Consider the following 22,546-nt stretch of genomic DNA (forward strand, 5'->3'; position numbering starts at 1 on the left):
TTGCTGCATGGCCCCCACTCTCCAATCTCTTCACCCTGCTTTATTCTCTGTATGGCTTTTTCCTCTATCTGAGGCTTTCCTGCATCTTTGTCATTTGCTTGCTTCTCTGTTCCCCTACTGTACTTGGAGCTCCATAGCTGCACCCCAACTTCAGAATAGTCCCCGGCCCAGAGGAGTCAGTCAAACATCTGCTGAGTGTCAGATGGTTGCACATTAAGGAAGCACTTCCTGAGAAGGAACCACAACCTCTGTGCACAGACCGCTTACGAGCCCTTTCTGCTTTAAGGACCCCATGAAGAAAGCAAACGGATCCCCGTTTCCTACATGAAGACACTGAGATCAGAGGGGTTAGGAGACTCGATTCAGGTCACATCGGGACTGGATGACTCTCCGCAGCACAGGACAGCCTTTTGGGTGGCCAGGCAATGACCAGCCACGCGCTCTGCCTCTCGCAGCCCTGGTCCTTCAGCACGAAGCCAACAGCACCCTCTCCCAGACACCAGCTTGCCCTACCCCAGGCCCACACGGGTCCCTCCTTCCTGGATGGGTCCATGGCCTATGACCATCCCCCAGAGCCCAGCAGTGTGAGACAGGGGTCCGCCCAGAGACCCACAAAGGTAAGCCCATCTCCCATCATCACAGACCACTCAAGGAGGCCTCAGGGAGGGGTGGCTCAGTCACTCATCTCGCACTCCTGGGCACTACCTAAGTGTGGGGCAAGAGCCGGAGCGAGATGGACACGGCCCTCACCACTGGCGCTGAGAGTCTCTGGGAAGGGAGTAGATAATAAACCTATATACAAATGAATCAATAAGATGGCAGCAGAGAGAGAGAAAAATTGAGCAAGGTGATGTGATCGTGAATGAGCGATTAGTGGTTAATTCTTCTCTTCTCAGACCCTGGAGGAAGAAGACGTGGACAGCGCTAGTGGACACAGAACAGCACAGTCCACTTGATGCCGCCGTGGAGCAGAGGCTAGGGAGCCCAAGGAGGACAGAGGACAGTGGGCGGGGAGCCAAGAGGTGCCTGGGACCCCAACTCAGTCCTCAGTACCTCAGGAAGCCATGATTCCCCTTAGGACTCCCTACCCCTCTGGACAGTGGGGATCAGCCTGATTGCTGCCGTCTCCAGCTGCTGTCTGCATCATCTCAGGTGACCCCGTCTCCTGGCTCCCAAGGAGCCCACTCTGTGTCCTGCAGGGGGCCAGGCAGGAAGGGGGGATTTCTGCCCTCTTTCTGAGGTCATATTTTCCAAAGGGGAGCGGGCTGGTTCCTAAAGTGACTGCTCTGGACCCAGGAGCCCTTGTAAGGGGGAGAGGAGGAGGGAGGGAGAGAGGAAGGGACACCTCTGGCTTGTAGATGAGACCCCCTGGGGGCCGGTGCTTCTCAGCAGGGGACCTCCCCTGGCAGCCATGCTCCTGGCTCTGACCAGAGTGAGGGAATTCTTAGAGAACGTTCTCCTGTTTTCTGTCACTCCTCACAGCCCTGTGAGACCAGCCCAAAGCAGGGGGAATGGAACACCTGGCCCATCTACCATGACCCCTGGTGCTCTCCACGGGAGAAGGTGGTACAACTTTACCACTCAGGAAGCTGCCCCTAAAACATTCCAGAAGGCTGACAGTTGAATTTTGAGGTGGAAGAGGCAGGGACAGGCTGGCCAGAGGAAATCCCAGAAGGAATCCTAAATGTAGTTACCCACATCAGACTTACTAATATTCCCATAAATAATGACACGGATGGATGGGGAACTGAGTGCTGATACAGGAATCCCATCATCTGAATTCATCCTCCAACTACCTTTAAAGAAATACACAATCACCCTGAAAGACTATGAAGATATACAGAGTTTTCCTCTCATGATTACACACGTAAGAATTGCAAGTTCGATCCCTGACCCTCTTCTTAGGTCCCTGAGGTTTTCATTCTCATGGCCTCTGAGAGGGAGGTCCCTTGAAACACCCCCCCGAGACACCATCTTGCCATTCACAAAGCGCACCCCACTGCGCAGACCGCCTTCCCTGATCCCTGTCCCTCAGCAGCTTGCCCTGTAAACTATGTAAGCTATGACACAATCAGCATAGTTCGCTTCATTTTACACATGGAAAAATCCCTCCTTGGGCCAAGGGGTGGCAAGGCATGCAGGCTCGAAGTGGCAGAGGGTGCCAGGAGCCCAAATGTCCACATTCTTAACCCCGGGTTCTTTCCACCTAGAAACCTGCCTGCGTGACCACTCCCAGTTTGGCCAGTTATGTCGCAGTCCGGGGGGCAATCCTAACACTGGGCCAGGAGCCAGAGGGACTGCAATAAAATCACTCCTTTATGTCTGCACACAGCCTCCGGCCCAGAGGCCCTGGGCAATTAGCCCATTTTACAGATGAGGCCTGGGAGGCTTACAAAGGAGGAGGGCCTGGGTCAGGCCCGCACTGGTGGGTGTTCAGGCCCCAGTCTTGCCTCCCAAAGGTCCCCATCAAGGCTGGCCACTGGCTCTGCAGGCAGGGGAGGTTACAGGCTGACTTCACCCCAGAGTATCTGGAGCTGTGGGTACTCCAAGGAGCAAGAAAGCCTCGCACCTCTCGATGACAGCCCCCGCCCCTTGGACAGAAAAATTCAGAGCAGGCAAAACAAAGGGTGGCTCAGATAATTCTCCAAATCCTTCACCCTTGTCACTACCCGGACCCATAAGTGAACTGGGGGAATCACAGACAATAAGATGAACCCCCAAATGGCCACCAGAGCCCTGGGTTCCAGTTCTACCTCTGCGCTTGGTCAAATCACAGTCCCCTTTGAAGGGTCCGTGGAACTGGGGCGGGGGAGTGGGTGAAGGCTGGGGGATCTGGCTGGAAGAAGAGAATAAGACACCACTGTTTTCAGAGAGGCCGTGCTGTGGAAGAACTGGGGAGCAGCAAAGAAGAAAGGCCATCCGTGCCCCTCCCCCCTTAACCACACAGGTGCCAGACAGCTTTTGCGAAAAAACTAGTTTGCAAACACACTCCGACTTCTGGGAAGCTGCCCAGCGTCACTTCTCTCTTCACTTCCCCTTCCCGGGCTGGCAGCCGGCTCTCCAGCAGTTTCCTAAGGCGGGGGACTGGGGACTGGGAGTTGGGGTACGGGGCGGGAGAAGGGCCGGCTCCGGCAGGGACTAGAGCAGCAGGGACTAGAGCAGCAGGGACTCCAACTTCCGGACGCCCCCAGGCTCCTCGGGGGAGTAAGGGGGGTCCCCCAAACAGGACCCCGGAGGGAGGGCGCGGCCGGGCCGGCGCTTTCACGCCGCCCCCCGCCCGGCCCCTCAGTCGGCGCGCAGCTGGAGCGCCCCCGCGCGGCCGGGTCGGAGCCCGAGTGGGGAGCGCGCGGGCGGCGGGGGCTCGCAACCCCGCGGCCCGGGGAGGCGCACCCCGGCTTCCTTCCAAGCCGTCCCCCCGCCCCCGAAGCCCGGGGAGGCGCACCCCGGCTTCCTTCCAAGCCGCCCCCCCACCCCCGAAGCCGAGCCCGCAGGCCGAACTTGAGCGCTCGCACCGCGCGCCCCGGCCCGCCCGAGCCCCACTCACCGCGGGTCCCGCGCGCGCCGCCGCCCTCACCGCGTGGCCGCCGCCGCCTGCGCGCCGCGCGGCCGGGGCATCCCCGGGCGTCCTGCTCGGCCGCGCCCGCGGGCGCCGGACGGGCTCAGGGCGCTGCCCGCGCGGCCATGGCCAGCTCGCGTGCGCTCCCGGCCGCGCGGGGTCCGGTCTCCCTCCCCGGCCCGGCGGGCGGCGGCGGCTCGGGCTCCTCCCCCGGCCGAGGGGGGCGGCGTGGGGAGGCGAGGCGGGCGCTTCCTGGAGGGGCGAGCGCGCTCCACGGGCGGAGCGAGGGCGCTGTCCCGCTCGCTGCTGCCCGCGCCCGGCGCGCCCGGCCTCGGCTCCGCGGGGTCCCGGCGTTCGCAGCCGCAGCCCGAGGGGCTGAACGTGCGCGGCTGGAAGGCGAGGGCCGGACCCGGACGCCGGGGGTTCGCACCCTCCACAGGCCAGCTCCGTGGGAGCCCTGGGCGCCTCCAAATTCCGGGTGCTGTGTTCACAGGGCCCCGGACGCGGGAACCTAGGAGTGGGCACCCGCCCGCGGGGTCCTAGGTGGCCGCCCGAGGCATCGCCCCTGAGGGCTGATACACCCCAGGGCTGGGTTCTGGGCGGTACTGGGCAGGACCGGGACGCGTGTGTGATCTGCCCCCTCCCGCCCCGCGCCCTCCCCAACAGTGAAATACCTCCGCCTTTTCTAGCCGCCAGAGACTAGGAAGATGGCACGTCCTCTGACAGACGCTGAGATAAAGACAGCTCAGTCAGTGCCTGGGACAATTAGGGGCTCCCTGAGGCCCAGGCGCTGGAACCCCTTGTCCCTTTTGCGAAGGCCTCATTTCCCCAGAAGAGGCAACCCTTCTTAAGAAATGCATCTTTTGTGGGGTGCTCAGGCCACAGCAGGCCACTTAATGGTGTTTATGTGTCCTCATTTAACAAGAATGTGGGGAATGGAGCTGTCCCAGGGATCTCAAGGCCACATCATCCCATGCCCTTTCACCTCTGGCTCAAGGACTGGGCAACTGAACATGACTGCCTAGCCCTTAGGTTGTGGGTTTTCCATTCCAGGCGGGTGAGGGTTAACTGAGAGACTCACACTACAGCTGAGAGCCTCCCTCTAAGTCTGAGTCACAGGCACTTTGCAGCCTTAGAAGGGAGCCACTAAAACACCCAAGGGCTCTGAGCTTTGTTCTCTGCCAGTCTGTCCCTCATCCAGCCTTCCTTTTTCCAAGCTCTCCTTATCTTTTTGTTTGCCCCAATCCTCAAAGCCCTCAGCCCAGCTGCCAGGCAAGCCAATCTGTAGGTCTTCCTCCAGGAAGCCATTCCTGATTGCTCTGACCCCCAGAATCTCTCTCCTCTCTCTCCAGCTCCTTGCTGGTAGGAGAGTCAGGCACTGGAATGGACAGGTGAACCCAAGCAGGTCCCTTCCCTCAAGCTGTTCACCTCTAGGGTGCCAGGCAATCACAGCACTGCATGAAATATAGAAAGGTTGGAGGCAGGTCACACAGAAGACCCAACCCAGTTGTAGGGTTCAGTAAGTTTCCCTCTAGGAGACCTGAGGAAGAGCTCGTTGGGTCTGCAGGGGGGATGATACTGGATGCCTGGCCAAGGGGACAGAGTACAAAGGCCCCAGGTCACATAAATGAAGACATATGACCACATAAAAACTTGTACATGAAAGTTCAGTGCGTTTGATTCAGTAGAGCCAAAAGGAGGAAACAACCCAAATGTCCATGAGCTGATGAGTGGATGAACTAGATGTTGTCTATCCGTCCAGTGGAATATTATTCAGCCATTGAAAGGTATGATGCTGGGTGAGTTTTGCAAACATACTAAGTCAAAGAAGCCAGTCACAAAGATCACATAGCACGTGAGTCCATCTATAGGAAATATCTGCACAAACCCATGGAGACAAAAAGTAGATTAGTGGTTGCCTAGGCTTGGAGGGAGCCTGGGGCATGACAGCTACTGGTAGGGGTTTCTTTGGGAATGATGAAAATTCTAAAATTAGATCATAGTAATGGTTACACAGCTATAGATATACTCAAAACCATTGATTTGTGTATTTGGAAGAGGTGAATGCTCTAGAATGTGAATTGCATCTCCATAAACCGATCTTTTAAAAAGTCAGGGATCAGAGGTTGGTTGAAGGTCAAGTTCCATTGTGGGTTGATGCTACACTTGGAAGTGTAAGACTTGTGGAAACAAGTCTTTCCTTGTCCTGGTAGACATTTCTCTGTGCACAATCTGGAGGCCTGAATTGCCTTAAACAGGTGGATGCTGGGGTATGTGTGTGTTACACTTGCCATCTGCGTGTATATTCCATGAGTCCGGGCTGTCTGGTCACACTGATCAGAACAGGCAGGGTTGCTTGTCAATTAAAGACAGGTCGAAGGTGCTCTGCCTGTGTACCAGGCCCTGACTGGCCTCAGGAGCATATGTGTGTTTGGGGGTGGGGGAGTGATATTCAGTTGTCTAGGACAGATCACGATGGTTGCAGGAAGTCAATGAGACCCTAACGTGGGTTACATGGTGCCAGACATGCCGAGACACCAGGCATGGTGGTATTGCTGCTTTTAGTTTTCACAGTGACAGTCACCCTAATGCAGGAATCCCTTCTAGGCTCAGGATACCCAGCCCCCCTCTCCAACCCCTCCAGTCAGTCCCAGACAACTCCATCAGCCTCAACCCTGCAGTGGAGTATGTGTAGGGGGTGGACGTAGGCACCATGAACCCAGACCAGGAGATTAAGGCATCTTAGGTGTCTCAACCTGGGGACCCCAGCCTTTGTTCTTCAGTGATATCTCCTCTTCTGTCACCTCCTTTTGCCTCCTCTGGGCAAAGGTGACTTCCTGGGCAGACAGGCCCTGGCTGGGGCAGGTGTGGGATCAGCTTCAGGGTGTGGCTTCCTAGGGTGAGAGGGAGGGAGGACTCAGCTCTAAGGGTGGGGGTGGGGAGGTGGCCTGGGTGAGTGGAGGGTGGGAGGAACACCAGAATGTCCAGGGAACTTCCTTGGCCAGCCCTGAGAGGATCTTAACTGCAGGACTTTTCTGAGGGCCTCTGTCCGGAGGGCATGTCAGGTCCTGGCTGGGACCTCGGCGCTCAGGCCTGGCCTTGGTCATGCAGGGGTGAGGCTGGGCAGCTACAGGTCCCCCAAGAGCACACAGCCCTCTCACCTTCACAGTTGGGATTGGGGGTGCTTTCTGAGGAACAAACAGACTCACAGGCCAGTTATGTCCCCAGCCCAGGACCATCCCGAAGACCTTTCCTTCTTGCTCAAGGTTGGAATTTGAAGGCCACCAGATACTTGCTGTGTGACCTTGGGCAAATCTTGTCTCTCCTGTGATGGTGCTGTTTGACTGGAGGGGATCCCAGATGGCGAAACCCCTCAGAACTACCACCAGGCAAGATTGGTGACAGAGGATTTAGAACCCTGCCCAAGGAACATCAGGTCATCTTCGCAGCTGAGGACCTCCTGGTGCCTGGTCTCATTTCTTCACCCCTCACTATGCAGACAAGGAAACTGGGGCTGCACCTGTGGGATTATGAGTCATGAAATTTAAAAGTCGTTGAGAGTCGGTCCTGAGACTGGTCATCTGAAGGGAAAAAAGTTTTTCCTTTTTTTTTTTTGTCTCTCTACAAGATGATGGACGTTAATGAACTCATTGTGGTGATCGATTTGAGTCAAATCGCTAGGCTGTATCCCTTAAATTTGTGCTTGTATAGACGTCCAAATCAGGCTTCCCCAGACGCGGCCCTTGGTGTGCAGACGATTTCACATGGAGGTCGGTGGAGGCCCCGGAATCTCAGGAGGAACCTTTACTGTGGCATAACTGCCTGGAAGGATGAAAATTGGCAGTCTCATCCAGAATGAGGGTTATTACCAGAAATAACCTTTCTGTCTGAAAAGCCTATCTATACGGCAGGGCAGACATTGAATCACAGAGCATCTGCTCTTTGTCACATGAATCACCTCTCCTCGACATGTGAGTCCCCTCCCCTGCTCGCTCCTTAAAGCCTCAGGCCTCTATCTCCTCTCTTAGCTCAGGATATAAGTCCCCATTTTGCCTCACTAGCTTTACAATCCTCAACCCTCTATGCACATCATTAAATTGTTTTTATCTTCAGTTAATCTGTCTGATGTCATTTCGATTATTTGACCAATCTGAGAAGAACGCAGAAGGGTCGGGAACTTTTCCCCCTCTGCCACTGGATCCATTATATCTCAATAAAACAGGAAAGAAATAAAAAGGCCATGAGGAGCCTGGATTGATTCCTAGTGCTGGCACTTACCGGCCGTGTGCCTGTGGGCAAATCAGGAAAAATTTCTGGTTCTCCTTGTCCTTATCTGGGAAGGGAGGGTCACCAGGATCCTCGGGACTAAAGAAGGGGTGTAGGTGCAAAGTCTTGCCTATTTTGAGAGGAGGCAGACCCCAGACCAGTCTCCACTGTGGCTGTATATTAGCATTGCCAGGGAACTTTCTAAATACTTTATTTAAAAAAAGGCATTCCCCAGGTGATGCCTATGTGAAGTCAGGGTTGAGGCCTACTCGCTAGTCTGGGTGTTGCTGGTCTGCAACCATCCCAGGCCGGGTAGGTTCATCATCAGTTCAGGCAGCTTGAAAGAGAATCTTGGAGCTCTTGGCATCATCCCCACAGGTTAGGGGAAACAAACCAGCAGGGAGACAGCAACTTGGGCACACCCCCCCCCCCCCACTCCCGCCCCCGCACCAGCAAATCTCTATCCCCTCTTCCCTCTAGTAGCCGTTCTCTGACACTCTCCACTGCTCTCCGCTGCACTCTGCACCATGGTCCTCTGTCGCCACACCTTATATGGCCAGTCTCTCAGCGCAGGTGTGCCCTCTTATGCACACCTACACTCTACTCCAGGTGCTGCCATCAGGCACACATGCAAGGCCACAGGCGCCAATCACTGATGCTAATGGCAGGAGGGAGGAAACACCTGATCACTTCCATTTACCCTACGGTCACCAAGCTCAGTGTGGTCCAGCCACATCAAAACAATTGGGGGCCTCTTAGAAATGTAGAGTCCCAGGCCCCCCAGACCTGCTGAGCCAGAATCTGTATGTTAACTAGATCCCCGGATGATTCACTGCATGTGACAGTTTCTGTAACTGATTTTATGTTTTGAGAATGACTGGCCTGGACTTCAGATGTGTGTGTTTGGGGGAAGGACAGAGAAGGCAATTTGGGAGAACTTGAAACCTGTGGGGATGGGAAGGGAGATTCTGGGATTTCCATTCTGTAAACTCATCTGTAAATGTGTAAAACCACGGGATGGAGGCCAAGTGACAGCGCAGCAAAGAAGCGTGTCCCAGCCTTGCAGATGGACTACCAGCCTGATGGGATTTAGTGAGACGTATTCCCAGAAATGCAGAGCGTGAATTTGATTACAGGATATATGGAACCAGAGTCTTCACTTCTTTGTGAATTTTACTTGTCTTCATATTTGATTTTAAATTGAGCCTACTTTTGGGAGGAAGGGGGACAGAGCCTGGACCTCATCAGTGTTGAATAGAAAAACGGTCCAGGCTCCAATCAGCAGGCAGCAGGAGAAAGTTCGTGAGAATATAGACAAGATGAGGGTGCACAGCCTGACGTGGGCCCAGCAGCTCTGTGGTGCTGACAACACTGTGGTTTATTTCAGGGCAGCTGATGAAGTTTTTTGGGAGTTTAGAATTTTGAGTTGAAAGGAAGAAAGGCGGGGGGTGGGAGTAAATAAACTAATCAGCAAATGAAGAATCCCTGGGCCCTGCTGGGTGTGCATGTCCACTGGCTGGGAGCTTCTGGTTGGGACTCTGTTCTTCCTCAGCCTTGATTTCCCAGGTCAAGGCATCTCCAAGCTTTGAGGGACTCATTCCAGGAGAGCTGGCACCCCCTCACCCCGGGGTGTAGGTGCACTGTGAGGGCCCAAGGTCACAGAAATTTGGACTCCACGTTTCTGGTTAAAGTCTGTGTTCCTTTCCCTGTCCATCCCCTTCCCCCAGGACAAGGCTGATGGCCCCACACAGTGCCAGGTGCGCCCTGAGCCTGACTCTATAGAAGTGTCCCTGTGCCAGATGTGTGTGTTTGGCACTTGGCTGGAGGACTTTCTCCTCATGCTTTGCAGGAGACCAGGACAACATGGAAGGTGGCAAAGGTCAGGGATGAGCTGTCCAGGTGAGCCACTGGCAGGTCAGGACATTCCAGGCTCCCAGGTCACCTGGGAACAGCTCCTAGCATTACCTCTTCCATACTTTCTGGGTCCACTGGCAAAGGAAGTTATCTCAGGAATGGACCAGCCTTCCCTCTAGTGGTGATAAGCTGTAACTGCACCCCTCCCACTTTTCAGAATGGGGTGTGACTGTGGAGGAAGTCTGGGGTAAACTTGGGATAAACTGAGATAAACACCCTGAGATAAACTTGGGTGTTGTCATTTTGAGTATCTCTCCATCTCATATGATAGTCAGCCATAAAAGATGAAGGGAACAAACACGTAACCGGTTCCTACTTCTTCATTCTAGGAACTTCGCATACCTTGCTTCCATGACCCCTCCAAAAGTCCTGGGAACAGGGGCAGGGCGGGGCGGTGTTAGTAACTCACATGTAAAAACACTTCTTGCTCTCAGTGACAGGCAGCAACTGGAGTCACTTCCCATCCCATAGCCGTCTGACTTCCAAGCCATGTTCCTAATATGCCACCTGCCTGTGGAAAACCTCTGGGTCAGGAGTTACCAGGTTCTTGCAAGGACCAGGCAATCGCCAAAAGAGAGGAGGTTACTGGGGAGTAGGGGGAACTGCTTAAAATTGAGGGATGTATGCCACATCTAAAGGGCACTGTCACACGGCTCTAGCAGATTACTCTTGAGTGGGAATGTGTTGGACTTCACCTAAGAGAAATCTGGCATTTTATGCAAAAGTTCCTCATTTTAAAGATTGACAATTCAGAAAAGTCGAGTAGTAACTGCAAGCTACTGCAAAATGCAAGTCAAGCAAAGAATGTTTCTAACACATTGAGCTTTCCTCATATGCTCACAGTGCAGGTGAGGTCCAGAGAGAGGAGGCGGCTTGCCCATGATCACATGACCAAACAGTCCAGAGTCTGGACTTGCCCCATGTCTCCTGATTCCCAGGCCAGTGCCCCTCTCAGCATACCTCTCTGGTCTGCTCTGCTTTCCAGTCTGAGGAGCAGGCAGTGTGCCACTTGTGATCTTGGTGAGGTGGCAGGATGCATCAGACTCAGGCTAGAGAGTAGAAAACGACCCACATTTATTGATCAAACTTGGGTTGGAGAGCCCACCATTGGGCCTCTTGGAAGTAACGAGAACACTGTAATACATGTGGCTCCTGGGAGGTCTTGTGGATCCTGCTAAACTGGTGGCTGAACCCTGTGTTCTTGCTTAGTTAACTTGGCAGTGCTCACCCCTGCACCCTTAAACCTGACTTTGTCCCTTACACAGGTCAGACCGGGTCTGTCCATTCCCAAGGTCAGGCTGGCTCTCTCTGGACCTCGGTCCAAAATTCTTGGAAGACAGCATTCAAGGGGAGGGTTATACAGTATACAAGAAAACTGCAGCTTGAGGCAGGAGGGGGCCCATGCAGAAGTCTTCTGGTCAAGGTTTCTTGGCCCAGAGCCCTGCCTTTGGGGGCTTCAGTATCTGGACACGCTCCTCCCTTCCCCAGGGTTGGGCGGGAGACATTCCCTGACTTGGTTGCTCTGGAAATGTAAACTATAAATACATGCTTGGCTAAAAATAAAAAGTAATAAATTAGATGGAGGACCAGCCTGAGTGCATTTGACCTATCCCTGTCACTTGACATGGACACATTGTGTGTCACACATGGACCATGCATCATGTGTCTCACTGTGTATGGTACCATGCCACTGTCACTGTAACATCCATGTCACTGACCACAGTCACACTGTAAGTTCCATCTCCTGTTTCATGGAACTCTGCTGTAGATGACCTTCATGTCCATGTCACATCATGACACCCACACTGTGATGCATGTCCCCAAGTGGTCATGTATGTCACATATGATGCAGAGTAGTCTTTCGGCCATACTAGGCTCCAAGTCTCTTCAAAAGTGTTCCCTGAGGATTGTAGTGGGATAAACATGCCCCAGCCTCCTGGGACAGTGTGCAGGGCACCCAGTTGAGGCTCTCTTGCGGGGCTCTCTATCGCAGTGGGTGGAAGTTGGCATCACTTGGCTGGATCAGATGGGTCTTGGGGGCCATCAAATAAAGACCAGCCGGGGCTCCTGGCTCTGCAGATGCTGCTGCATCTCAGGGGCGATAGAGTTTCCCCAGAGCCTGAAGGGCATAGAGACAGGCATTCAGTCCTGGGAGCTGCTCAGAGTCACCTAGTAGAGGCAGGTATTAGACTAGCATGGCTACCCTAGGGGTGTGGTGTCCCCCACACCCACCTCCTGACTATTCCCACAGTCTTCTGCAGGAGCAAGTGCTCCTAACCAGGGCCATGCTCCTGTGGCACATTTGTGCAAATAAGGAAAAAAACTCCCTTTCTTTAAGATACTTTATGTCCATCATCTGAAATTAGCCTAATATGGGGATTTTTATAGAACAAAACATGGCACTAACATCTGCTAAAAATCCAATAGGTCTGCTATGTGAATGGTATCCCTTAGAAGCCATGTCCTTGTGCAGTGCCCAACCTATACCACCGTACATGGAGGCTTTGATAGCTATGTGCCAGGTACTGTGCCAGGTACTGTGCTCAGTGCTTTATATAATCATTTGCTCCTCACAGCAACTTTTTGAAGTAGATACTATCATTATCCCCATCTTACAAACAAGGAACCCTAGGCTCAGAGAGGTCTAGCTACTGATGCAGTTTCACAATTGGCAAATGGCAGGGCTGGGATTGATCCAGGTCTGCTTGCTGCCAAATTCCTGGTGGCCTGGTCCAAGTGTCCTTTGATCATTGCCCACCCAGGGCCTGCCTCCACTTGCAGAAGTCTCCCTACATTACAGGGGTTGGGGTGGCCTCCCACTCACCATCCCTGCCCCCCCAGCCCTTGTTACCGGATGACTTGGATGCCAGACCCCTGTGCCAGCCCTACAGCCAGGGGCCAGGCTCCACGTGCTGTGATTCGGTTCTTCTCCAGGCTTCGTAGTGAGCAACGGAGGATGAAGAAAAAGAAAGTAAGAGAGGCATGAGATTGGGGAGAAGGGCTTCTCTATAGCCCTTCCCCAGGCCATGATGGGGGCACATGAGCTCCCCACACGTCTGCTCAGAGGACCCAGCAGATAGCAGTGCAGCAGGAAGGCAGAAGGTTGGTATGCAGGGAGAGAGCCAAGCTTACAAGAGCTTGGGGCTTCCAGAGGCGGGGGCCAAACCCAGTGGCCCCTGGGCTTTTTCCAGAACGTCGGTCCCTCTCCATCCCTCCCCACCCCTTTGGGCTTCCCAGGATGGGGGGTCATACTCCACTTTCTTCAACTGGCCCAACTTCGGCAGGACCCGAGCCAGCTCAGCTGCGGCCTCATCACCAAGCAGATTCCAGGACAGCCTGCAGGGTAGGGGTTCCAAGGTCAGAGCAGGAGCAGTGAGGTCAGCATGGAGACCAGGCAATGGATGGGGAGGGCTGGGGGCCAACGGGGGTGTGCTGTGCAGGTGCAAGAGAGGCCATCTGGTGGGGTGAGGACTTCAGGCCATGGGTAGCTCTCTCCTCCCTGCTCCAACCCCACAGCAAAGCTATTGCCCCTTAAGAATCTACACAGGTAGGAGCTGCTGTCCCCAGGGTTCGAGGAAACGACATCCTGTCTCTCCAGGCATGCACCCCCATTACAAGTCCTGCTGCATCCATGCCCCTCCTGTGTTGTTATTTGCATCATACTTTTCTTTCAATTCATCTTCTTTCCCCACTTTTTTTTTCTTTAAGAAATTAATCTTAGGAAACATTTATTACTATCAATGAAAAATCTGTGTTAAGGACCTTTAAAAAGAATAGACAAGGATAAACAGTGCAAACAACAGTATTCTTCTAATCGATTCTATGGGTTCTATGTCCTTTGCAGGCAGTAGAGCCTGTGACCTGCCCACTGGGGCTGAAAAAGTGAGACTCAGCAGTGCTGGGTGTTACAGAGGAGTGAGCACTCAGCAGACCATCTCTCTGGTGGAATGGAATGAGAAGGAGTAAGTTCTCTAGGGTGAAAACCTAAAATCTTCTTGTGATCATGTGTGTCTTGTACTTTAGGATTAGGCATTGCTTCTTTTTTTTTTTTTAAGATATATTTACTTATGCATACAAGAGTTGGGGTGCAGGCCAGTGATAGGGATGGTGAGAGGATTCACCAGAGACAGAGTGGGGAGCAGAACAGGCAGACTGACTGAAACACACTGCTGAGGGGAGCAGCGGGTGAGACAGGAGAGGTCTGCTGCGCCATGTGGGTCACTTCCCTGGTTGGGGATCAAACTCAAGCTGCAGTGGCTGCATCTTAACTTCTTGTGCCACTAGAGAGGCCCTAGGATTAGGCATTTCTTCCATCCCGTGATCCAGGTCCCAGGCTAGTCTGGAGGCCTAGTTTGCTCTTGAGATATTTCCAAGCTCCGAGTGCTTCTGATTGCTCAGAGGGAGGTGGGCTCAGCCAGCAGTGCGCACATCATGGGTCTGTGGCTACAGTTAATTTTTACGACCCACCAGTGGTTTATAAATCCAGGCTCCATAAACCAAGCAGGTGGTCAATCTAGCCACCTCCCAAAGGGAAGGTCAGGGGCAAAGAGCCTTTAGAGACCATCTGGTCCATCTCCTCTTCTGCCGCTCCACAGATGGGAACTGTGAGCAGGCGAGGCTTTGCCTGACATAACTTCCTGGAGAACAGGTCTGAGCAAGAACATTCTTCCTTTTCCAGGTAGAAGACTGGGAGGGGTAAAAGGAGCCAGCAATGGCCACAGCAGTGGGTTGAGGCCAAGGCCCCAGTGGCCCTTTTCCTAGCCCTGGGCTCAGCCAAGTACTCACAAGATTTCTTCCAGAGCTGGGCAGAGCACGAGGCTGGCAATGAGGGGCTTAGCAGTCTGGTCGTCCAACTCGCAATAAACCAGGCTGGGGAGGAGAAGGGACGGCATGGAGGGTGGGTGAGTCAGTTCCCCTTTGCCCCACCCTGTAGTCAGAGTTGGAGGGAGCAGAGTGGCCAGGGTCTGCGGCAGGGTGGCCTTTTGGGGCAAGTGCCCCAGGCTTCCCCCAAACCTGAGACCTCTGTCACTTCAAAGGCCTTCCCCAGGGGTCAGGCTCAGCCAGAAAAGGATGGCCCCCACCTTCCCCTGCTCCCCAGGTACTTACTCTATCTGCCTGAGCAGTGCGAGTCCCTTATAGAAAGGGGAAACCCCTCCAGCCAAACTGTTCTGTGCTAAGCTGCAGGGCAGAGGAAACACCTGTGAGAAGAACCCCCAGACACTCCCGGCCTGTCCGCCTGCCCAGGTTCCCCGGCCTCTGCGCACCTGATTGCCTCCACGTGCGGGCAGCCGTCCAGGGCCTGGCTCAGCTGCAATGCCCCCTCTGCGTCCAGATGGCTAGACTGCAGGCTGAGGAAAGGGCAGGGGTGAAGGGAGCCTGGGGGACTAGGTGTGGGGATCGGGGGGCTTCCTGGAACCTTCCCAGGCTGCACTGAAGATCTTAATAGTCTCTGGGAAAGTGAACCTCCAAGCCCCCTCCCCATCTACACAGGGTCTGGATGGTATCAAGGCCCTGGGCTTTATAGCTGAGATCCCAAGTTCAAGGCCTGGTTCCTTCATGTATTAATAACGTAAGCTTTCCACGCCTTTCCTGGCTTTAGTCCCCTTGCTTGGAAAATAGAACATATGGAAATCTGGGTGCCACGGGCTGCTGTGAGGCTCCAATGAGACCAGACAGAAACTGTAGAGTGCTGAGGCTGTGCTGCTTGGCACTTTCCTTGCTGATACTTTCCTCGGAGAAGGGCTCATGAGCTGGGATTGTGGCCTTTCCTTTGCAGATGAGGAAACTGAGACTCAGAAGGGAAGGGGTTGGCCAAGGCCACCCAAGGGGCTGGTGGCAGAGCCAGGACTGGGCTGGGTCTCCCGAGTGCCCTGCCTAAGACTCCAGGGTGGGCAGGAGAGGCAACTGCCAGCCTCTCTGGGGTAGGTGGGGGTAAAATGACCAGCCCTGCATACACCACAGATGCGGGGACACTCACTGCAGGACCCTCAGATGTGGGGGCAGCGCCTGAGCCAGCTTCAGGACTGTGGGGTTCCTCAGGGCATTGCGGCCAAGCCTGAAAGAAGACAGTGGACGTGGCTGAGCATGGGCCGGCCTGCTCTGCTCCCCGAACCTCCCTGTGCGCACGGGAGAGATGAGGGCCAGGTGGGCCATGGGGCAAGAGGCAGTGGGTGGCCTACCTGGGCAGACACTCACCTCATCTCCTCCAGGTGCCCGCAAAGGATGAGAGACTCCACTAACCGCACTCCCCCATTTGGGCTGATGCCATTTGCTGACAGGCTGAGGGAGGGGCGGAGTGGACATCAGACCCTAGACACCCTTCCAGCCTGAGGGGCAGGGAGGCCCAGAGGGGAGCAGGGGCTGGGCTGGCTCTCAGCCTCAAGGTCAGCAGGGCCAGAAGGGGACCCGCTGCCTGGACACAGAAGGTGTCCAGGGGAGGAATGTCAGGTCGTCCCAGGGCCAGTGTCTCCTGGCCTGCGGTATGACCTGTGAAGGCCCCTGTCAGCGGTCTGGCCACTCACTCTATCTTCCTGAACTCCGGCAGCTCTGGCAGGATGGCAGCTAAGTGCTGGACACCGACGTCTCCAATCTGGTTGTGGCTCAAGCTGGAGGAGAGAAGAGCAGGAGAACTGAAAGCCTCTCGCCTGGTCCACCTCGCCCTCCCAGAATAGAGGAGGAGCTGGTGTGGAGAGAGAGGTCTGGGCTGACAGTGAGAGCCCCCGACCCTGTGTGTGGGGAGAGTCAGACTCTGGTCCTGTGTGTAGGCGTTTCTCCTGATGTCTGACCTAATCCCCACTTGCTGCAATCAACACTCCCACAACTGATCTTTGGGTGTCCCAAGGTTCTAGGCCTGGACTTATGCAGAGCAGTGGTTCTTCCCTGCCGACGTGGTCTTGGGTCTGGGGGAGGGACAGACAACTCACTCCAGTTCCTCCAAGCTGGCGGCGGCAGCTCTGAGAGACTCTGACAGGCGGCAGCAGCCCATGTCGCCTATGCTGTTTTGGCTCAGCCTGGAGAAGCAGAGGTCGAGTCAGGGGCACGTGCCTTTGCAGGCACTGTGTTCAGCACCTACAGTTTGCAATCCTCCACCCATCCAGGAACTCATATGCAGTCACAAAACTCTGACAGAGAGCCAAGAGGAGGGAGGTGAGAAGGACCTTATACCCAGTGTCCAGATGAGCAAACTGAGGTGCAGAGAGGAGCTGTGGCCCTGCTCCCCCTCCCTGGCCCCCACCCTGTGTGACTCCCCGCTGAGGTGGGATTGCAAAGCCAGGGGCCCTGGGAGTCCTGACTGCATCCTTCGGGTGGGTCAGCTCTACCTCCGCCTCTGTGTCAGGGATCTCCCGGTTGAATGACAATTTCATGGGGTGTCTACATGCAGGCAAATCCTTTCTCCAAACAAATCACCTGCTAGTCCATGCAAATGGTAGGCTTTCCCTTAAACTCAGTTTATTGTTTTTTTTGTTTTTGTTTTTGTTTTTTTGCATCTTGACCTTGCCCTTCTGTGAGTGGGGAAAAACCCAAGGAAACCAGACAGGTGAGGCACTGGTCTGAGGCATTTTGTTTTCCAAGTGAAATTTTAACTGAGTTAATTCAGGGTAAAATGACCTGGTCCCCTGTGATCTGCCGCCCCCACCAAACTCTCTGACCTCCTATATAGTTCACTCCTCCGGCTTGGGGGAGCGTCTGGGCCAGAACTAGCAGGGCTTGGTTGTGTTCCTGCTTTGTTTTCAGGTACCCTATTTCTCCTTTTGAAAAGTCACATGAAAAGAGCTTGTGATATTTGCTTGTCCCAGTGGCCAGTGGCAAAGGGTGACAACATCACGATCACCGAGTAACGTCGGAATTTAGACCCTCACCACATGGTCGGCCTGCATGGGATCGGCAGCACTGGGGAGGTGGGTAGAGTGTGGAGGCTCTGCGTGCACATGAGCTTGTTTTAGAACTTGGGCCATCTCCTTGAGGAGGAACCTCAAGACGTGAAAAGACAAGAGCACATGGCACTGGCCTGGGAGGGCAGGAGAGTCCCGAGCACAGAGCCCATGAGGGGCTTCAGGGAGTGCCCCCAGGGCTTCCCCAGCCAGGGAGCCAGTCCTCTGACTCATTCCTTTGGGGCAGGGGGTCACTCACCGGAGGCTCTGCAGGTGGGTCATGGGGCTCAGTCCTTGGGTAAGCGCAGCCAGCATGGAGTCGTTGAGCAGGAAATGGCTGAGGCTAAGAGAAGAGCGGGGCTGAGGCTGGAGGCCAAGGAAGCTCTGGCTTCTCTGGGGTTGCATCCCAGCTGCGGACCCAGGCCCTATCCAGGCTCAGCAATGCCCTGGGCCCTCCAAGTCAGGCACTTACACCCCCTCAGTTAAAATAAAACTGTTCAAAATAAAACTGTGCTGGGAAATAATTTCTCTGCAGTAATTATTAGGGTTATCCAGGCAGCAGTTCTATATTCTGATTCACACTGGACCCAACTCCCTGGTATCCAGAGTGATACGCTGGAAGTGTACGCTAGGAAGTGTACGCTGTGGGCCCAGCACCGTGCTCAGGGCCATCTTGAGGGCCGGGTCTCTCCCATTTTACAGATGAGGCAGCCTGAAGCCCACAGAGCTTCACGGCTCTGTAATAGAACCCAAGGTTGTAGGACCCTCATTCCAGGAACCCGGCCATATGTCAGCTACCGGATCTTGCTCCTTCAGGCCCCCAGCCCGGGCACAGAGGGGACTCATCATAATGTGGCTGTGGCGTGTTATCTTGTGTAATCCCCACAGCCAGTGTCCCAGATGTCATCCCCAGCGTTAGGATGAGGGAAAACGTGCACAGAGGTTAATCGAGTGACTCGCCCAAGGGCTGTTCTGGTCAGCTTGGTCAGCTAGTCACCCTTCCAAGCGTGAATGCTGGCAGTGTGGCCCCCAGCCCTCTGAGAGGGGTCAGTGGGAGCAGTCAGCTGGATTGGCAGGGAGCTGCTGGTCAGGAAAGAGACACTTGAAGATGAGAGTTCTGAGATGGGGAGGGCTTCTGAGTACCTCCTTCCCTTAGACATGGAAGTTATTGTTACACCCACTTCTGAGACGGGTGATGAAGCGGTGAGAAGTAAGGGGTGCTACCGGCTAGCTGAGAAATCAGAAGAGAGGGTAACATAAGCATCTGGTTCCCGCAGCACCTCCAGGCGCCCTGGAGAGCACATACTTGCCAAAGACACGAGTGAGCTAATGAATGACCACCTGGGGCCTCTGAACCCCCAAAAAAGGCTCCAGAAGGAAGGGAGGCTGAACAGGGATGCAGGCACACCTGGCAAGGGGTGGGGTGGGAAGCCTGGTGGGCTCTGGCCAAGGTCTCCCTAATACCACCTCCTCCCCATCCCAGGACAAGCCAAGAGGGTCAGAGTGGGAGAATTCCATAGCTTAGGGGAAAACGTCAGAGGCATCTTTTAAACTGTATTCCAAAAATGTCGAAAAAAAAAATTCTAGAGAAAATTCACAAATTGTCGTCATCAGAAAAATGTAGAGATTCAAAGCAAAAAATGTCCTGTAGAATGTTCTGCCTGGATATGACCATGTCTGCACAAGATGGGCACCTGTCCTTTAGACTGAGGCTGTTTCTGGTGTTTTTAAGACTCTGGTGACTCCAAATTCTAGGTGAAAATTGCCAGTTAGGAGGAAAATGACTGGCACCAAATGGACACCTCTGGGTTTTGTTCTGCCTAGGGCTTGTTTCCCTTTCTTCTGTTAATAGCACCCTGAAAGAGACCCTACTAAGTCCAGATAACTGGGCACATGACCCAGATCTGGCCCATGAGAACATTTAGTGCTCAGAGTGATTGATGACTGGCTTAGGGATGGACATATGACCCAGGCTAGTGCAGCGAGACAGTCTAGGCTGTTTTAGTTGTAATGACAGGAATAAAGGTACTCTCTTTCCACTAAGCTAGTAGAAAATAAACCTGTAGCTGGGAATAAAGTCAAAATGAGACAGAGGGAATAAATATAGAATCCTTGGATCCAGCCATGCCTGAAGTCAGTTGCCTTGTAATTTTCTGTGACATTGAGCCAATACATTTCTGACTTGGGTTGGTTTGCGTGGGTATTTTGTTTCCTATGATCAGGCATTTTGATGGCATGCAGAGCCAGGTAAGGGAAGAAAAGGGGTCTTGGGAGGATTTGACGGTGTCCATAAGAAACGCAAAGGTCCCTAGGCACACTCACACTCCCTCCTTCCGATTAACCACCACCACTTACTCAAGCCTCTTCAGCCCGCACTTGCTCTCAAGGGCTCCCATCAGCACCATAGTGCCTTCCTCGCCAAGTTGATTGACAGACAAGCTGGAGGGGACCAAGAATGAGTTGAGGATTAGACAAGCCTGACCAGACCCCTGTGTCCCCTGCTCAGTACCCCCAGGAGGCTAGCTCTGGGTCTCGGTCTGTAGATCTAGGCTCCATGGGGGTATCCCTGACCCCAAAGGTCAAGCCTTGGTGTCCCAGAGAAGGGAGTGTGGCAGTCACAGCTGACTAGCTGAGAAAGTCCAGGAAGAGGAAGGAAGAGGACAGGGGACAGGGCGTGCGTGCGCGTGTGCACATGCACGCGCACACACACATACACACACATGTCACAATCCCTTCCGCCCTCAACTCTGCCACCCCAGGCGGAGAGGGATTATGATTTCCATTTTGCAAAGGAGGCCATCCCCAAGGGTCAGAGTTTTCCGCCAGAGTTGCTCTGAGTGGGTGGTAACGTTGATGGAGAGCTCAGGTTCAGCCTTTTCCAGGCTGCACAGGGAGAGAAGTGACCTGCCTTAGCAAAAGCCCAAGGTCCTCTCCACCCCTTGACCTCCCTCGGCCCACCCCTCTCCAGGGTCCCCCATCCCTGACTCACTTCAGCTCTTCCAGGTGGTGGCAGTGCCTCAGACCAGATGCCAGGTAGGCCAGGTAGGCCAGGCCCTTGGCACTCACACTGCTGGAGGTCAGCCTGGTGGGGTCAAAGGGCAGCAGGTCAGACAGGGGCTCTGGGTCCTGGGAGTTCTAAATGCTGGTGGCAGAGGTTGAGGAGGTGGGGTGGGGGAGATTCAGGGAGGACAGTGGAAGGGGACCCTTCTCTCCCTTTATAAAGCTCTCCCTTCACGGAATCACTAAGCCAAGGCACAGCTTGGAGTCAGGAGCACAGGGTAACTGAGTATTTCCCTAAAGCACAACCAATCAGGCAGCAACTTCATGATACGTGCCATAGTCGGACATCACCATACGGTCCACCTAGTGGTGGTCATTGACCACAAACTCTGTGTCTTGAGCAATGAAAAAAAAAGTCGCAAGTGTTGGAGAGATGTTAAAGACACACAGGCACCAAAAGAAGACCTTCTCCTTGATGTAATCAGTTGGATTGAAAGATTATTGAAAGTCAGAAAAACTCCATTTTGCAGCTGTCATGCTGATAAGCAATTCAGGCAAGACTTATCCCAGGGTGCTAAAAGGAGTGGTGAAACTTTGAGGAAGATCGGGCTATGTACACGGTCTTATACTATCTCCGACAAGATACTGGCTAATTACAAAACCAGTTAATTACAAGATACTGGCTAATCACAGAAGGGAAAATAATAACTGAACAAGGAAGAAAGCTGTCAGACACTACCTTCACCAGGTGATCACAGCTGTCATCACCAGTAAGGGGGCAGAGAGAATCACTGTCTGCCCCCTGGTGTGACATGGGGAGAGGAGCACAAGAGAACCGCCATGATATTCCTGCCAGGAAGGCAGAGCCTGAATCTGAGCACAGGAGACATCAGACAAACCCAAGTTATAGGATACTTGGTGAAACAGCTGATCTCAATGTCAGGACAAAATCCCAAAAGACAAAGAAGGGCTGGGGACACATTCCCAGTTGAAGGAGAGATGCGAGTGGTCCTGCATGGGACCCAGGCCTAGGAAAAATGCAAGAAGCAACATTATTGGGACAACTGACAAAGCTGGAATATAAACTGTGCTTTAGATACTCTCCCATATCAATGCTAAATTTCCCGCATTTTAAAGCTTTACTGGGTTATGAGAGAGCATGTCCTGGTTCTTAGGGAATTTACTGAAGAATGAAGGGATGAAAGGGCGTGGCTTTGTCACTTACTTTCAAATGGCTCAGAGAGAAAGAGAGGGAGAGAGCGGAGGGAAGAAAAGCCCTTGTGAAAAAATATTGATAAAAGGTGAATTTGTATTAAAAATGGATCTACCATGTGATCCAGCAATTCCACTCCTAGGAATCTACTCAAAAGGCACAAAAACATTAAAAAGGAAACCTGCACTCCTATGGTTACTGCTGCACTATTTACAATAGCCAAGATATGGAACCAACAAAACCAGATGACTGGATGAGTAAGAGGTGGTCTATCTACACAGTGGAGTACTACGCAGCAATCAGAAAAGATAAATTCATGCCATTCACAGCATGGATGGAGTTGAAGGGATGATGTTCAGTGAAATAAGTCAGAAGGAAAAGAAAAATGTTAGATGGTTTCACTTATAGAAGGAATATAGGGAAACTGAACAAGGGGTCAGAAAAATAAAGACGAAACTGGCAGGTGAACTATAGATCTGAGACATACCACAGGGGACCAGGAGGGAGAGAGGCCATAAAAGGGGTGGGAAGAGCACACGAGTCTATGGTGATGGTTCGCGAGAGATTTGGTGGTGGGAATTTTATGGGGATTACACCTAAGGGGTAAGTCAAACATACAAAAATGAGCAATGATGTACATAAATAAATAAAATTAAATTGAAAAAATAAAGGGTGAATTTGGGAAAATGGTATGCAAACGTTCTTCTCAGTCTTCTCACAACTTTT

General features: G+C 53.5%; 2 protein-coding genes across 2 annotated transcripts in view; both read right to left on the minus strand.

Moving 5' to 3' along the window:
• The window catches only part of CPNE2 (copine 2), a 42,194-nt gene extending 38,448 nt beyond the window's left edge, over positions 1-3,746 (minus strand). Inside the window, exon 1 of the mRNA XM_037516393.1 lies at positions 3,545-3,746. The gene's annotated coding sequence lies outside the window, so the exon portion shown is untranslated. The remainder of the gene's footprint in view (positions 1-3,544) is intronic.
• Positions 3,747-10,813: 7,067 nt separating this feature from the next.
• The window catches only part of NLRC5 (NLR family CARD domain containing 5), a 66,769-nt gene continuing 55,036 nt past the window's right edge, over positions 10,814-22,546 (minus strand). Inside the window, exons 37-49 of the mRNA XM_037516395.2 lie at positions 20,597-20,689; positions 19,963-20,046; positions 17,867-17,950; positions 16,660-16,746; positions 16,258-16,341; positions 15,932-16,015; positions 15,714-15,791; positions 15,001-15,084; positions 14,843-14,914; positions 14,522-14,605; positions 12,989-13,072; positions 12,588-12,671; positions 10,814-11,855 (exon numbers count right to left, since the gene is read on the minus strand). Of these exons, the coding sequence (XP_037372292.1) occupies positions 11,780-11,855; positions 12,588-12,671; positions 12,989-13,072; positions 14,522-14,605; positions 14,843-14,914; positions 15,001-15,084; positions 15,714-15,791; positions 15,932-16,015; positions 16,258-16,341; positions 16,660-16,746; positions 17,867-17,950; positions 19,963-20,046; positions 20,597-20,689 (1,078 nt within the window). The 3' untranslated portion in view covers positions 10,814-11,779. The remainder of the gene's footprint in view (positions 11,856-12,587; positions 12,672-12,988; positions 13,073-14,521; positions 14,606-14,842; positions 14,915-15,000; positions 15,085-15,713; positions 15,792-15,931; positions 16,016-16,257; positions 16,342-16,659; positions 16,747-17,866; positions 17,951-19,962; positions 20,047-20,596; positions 20,690-22,546) is intronic.

This window comes from Talpa occidentalis, unplaced genomic scaffold (genome assembly GCF_014898055.3).
Source record: "Talpa occidentalis isolate TD23 unplaced genomic scaffold, MPIMG_talOcc4v2.1 talOcc4.17, whole genome shotgun sequence".
Taxonomy (NCBI): Eukaryota; Metazoa; Chordata; class Mammalia; order Eulipotyphla; family Talpidae; genus Talpa; species Talpa occidentalis.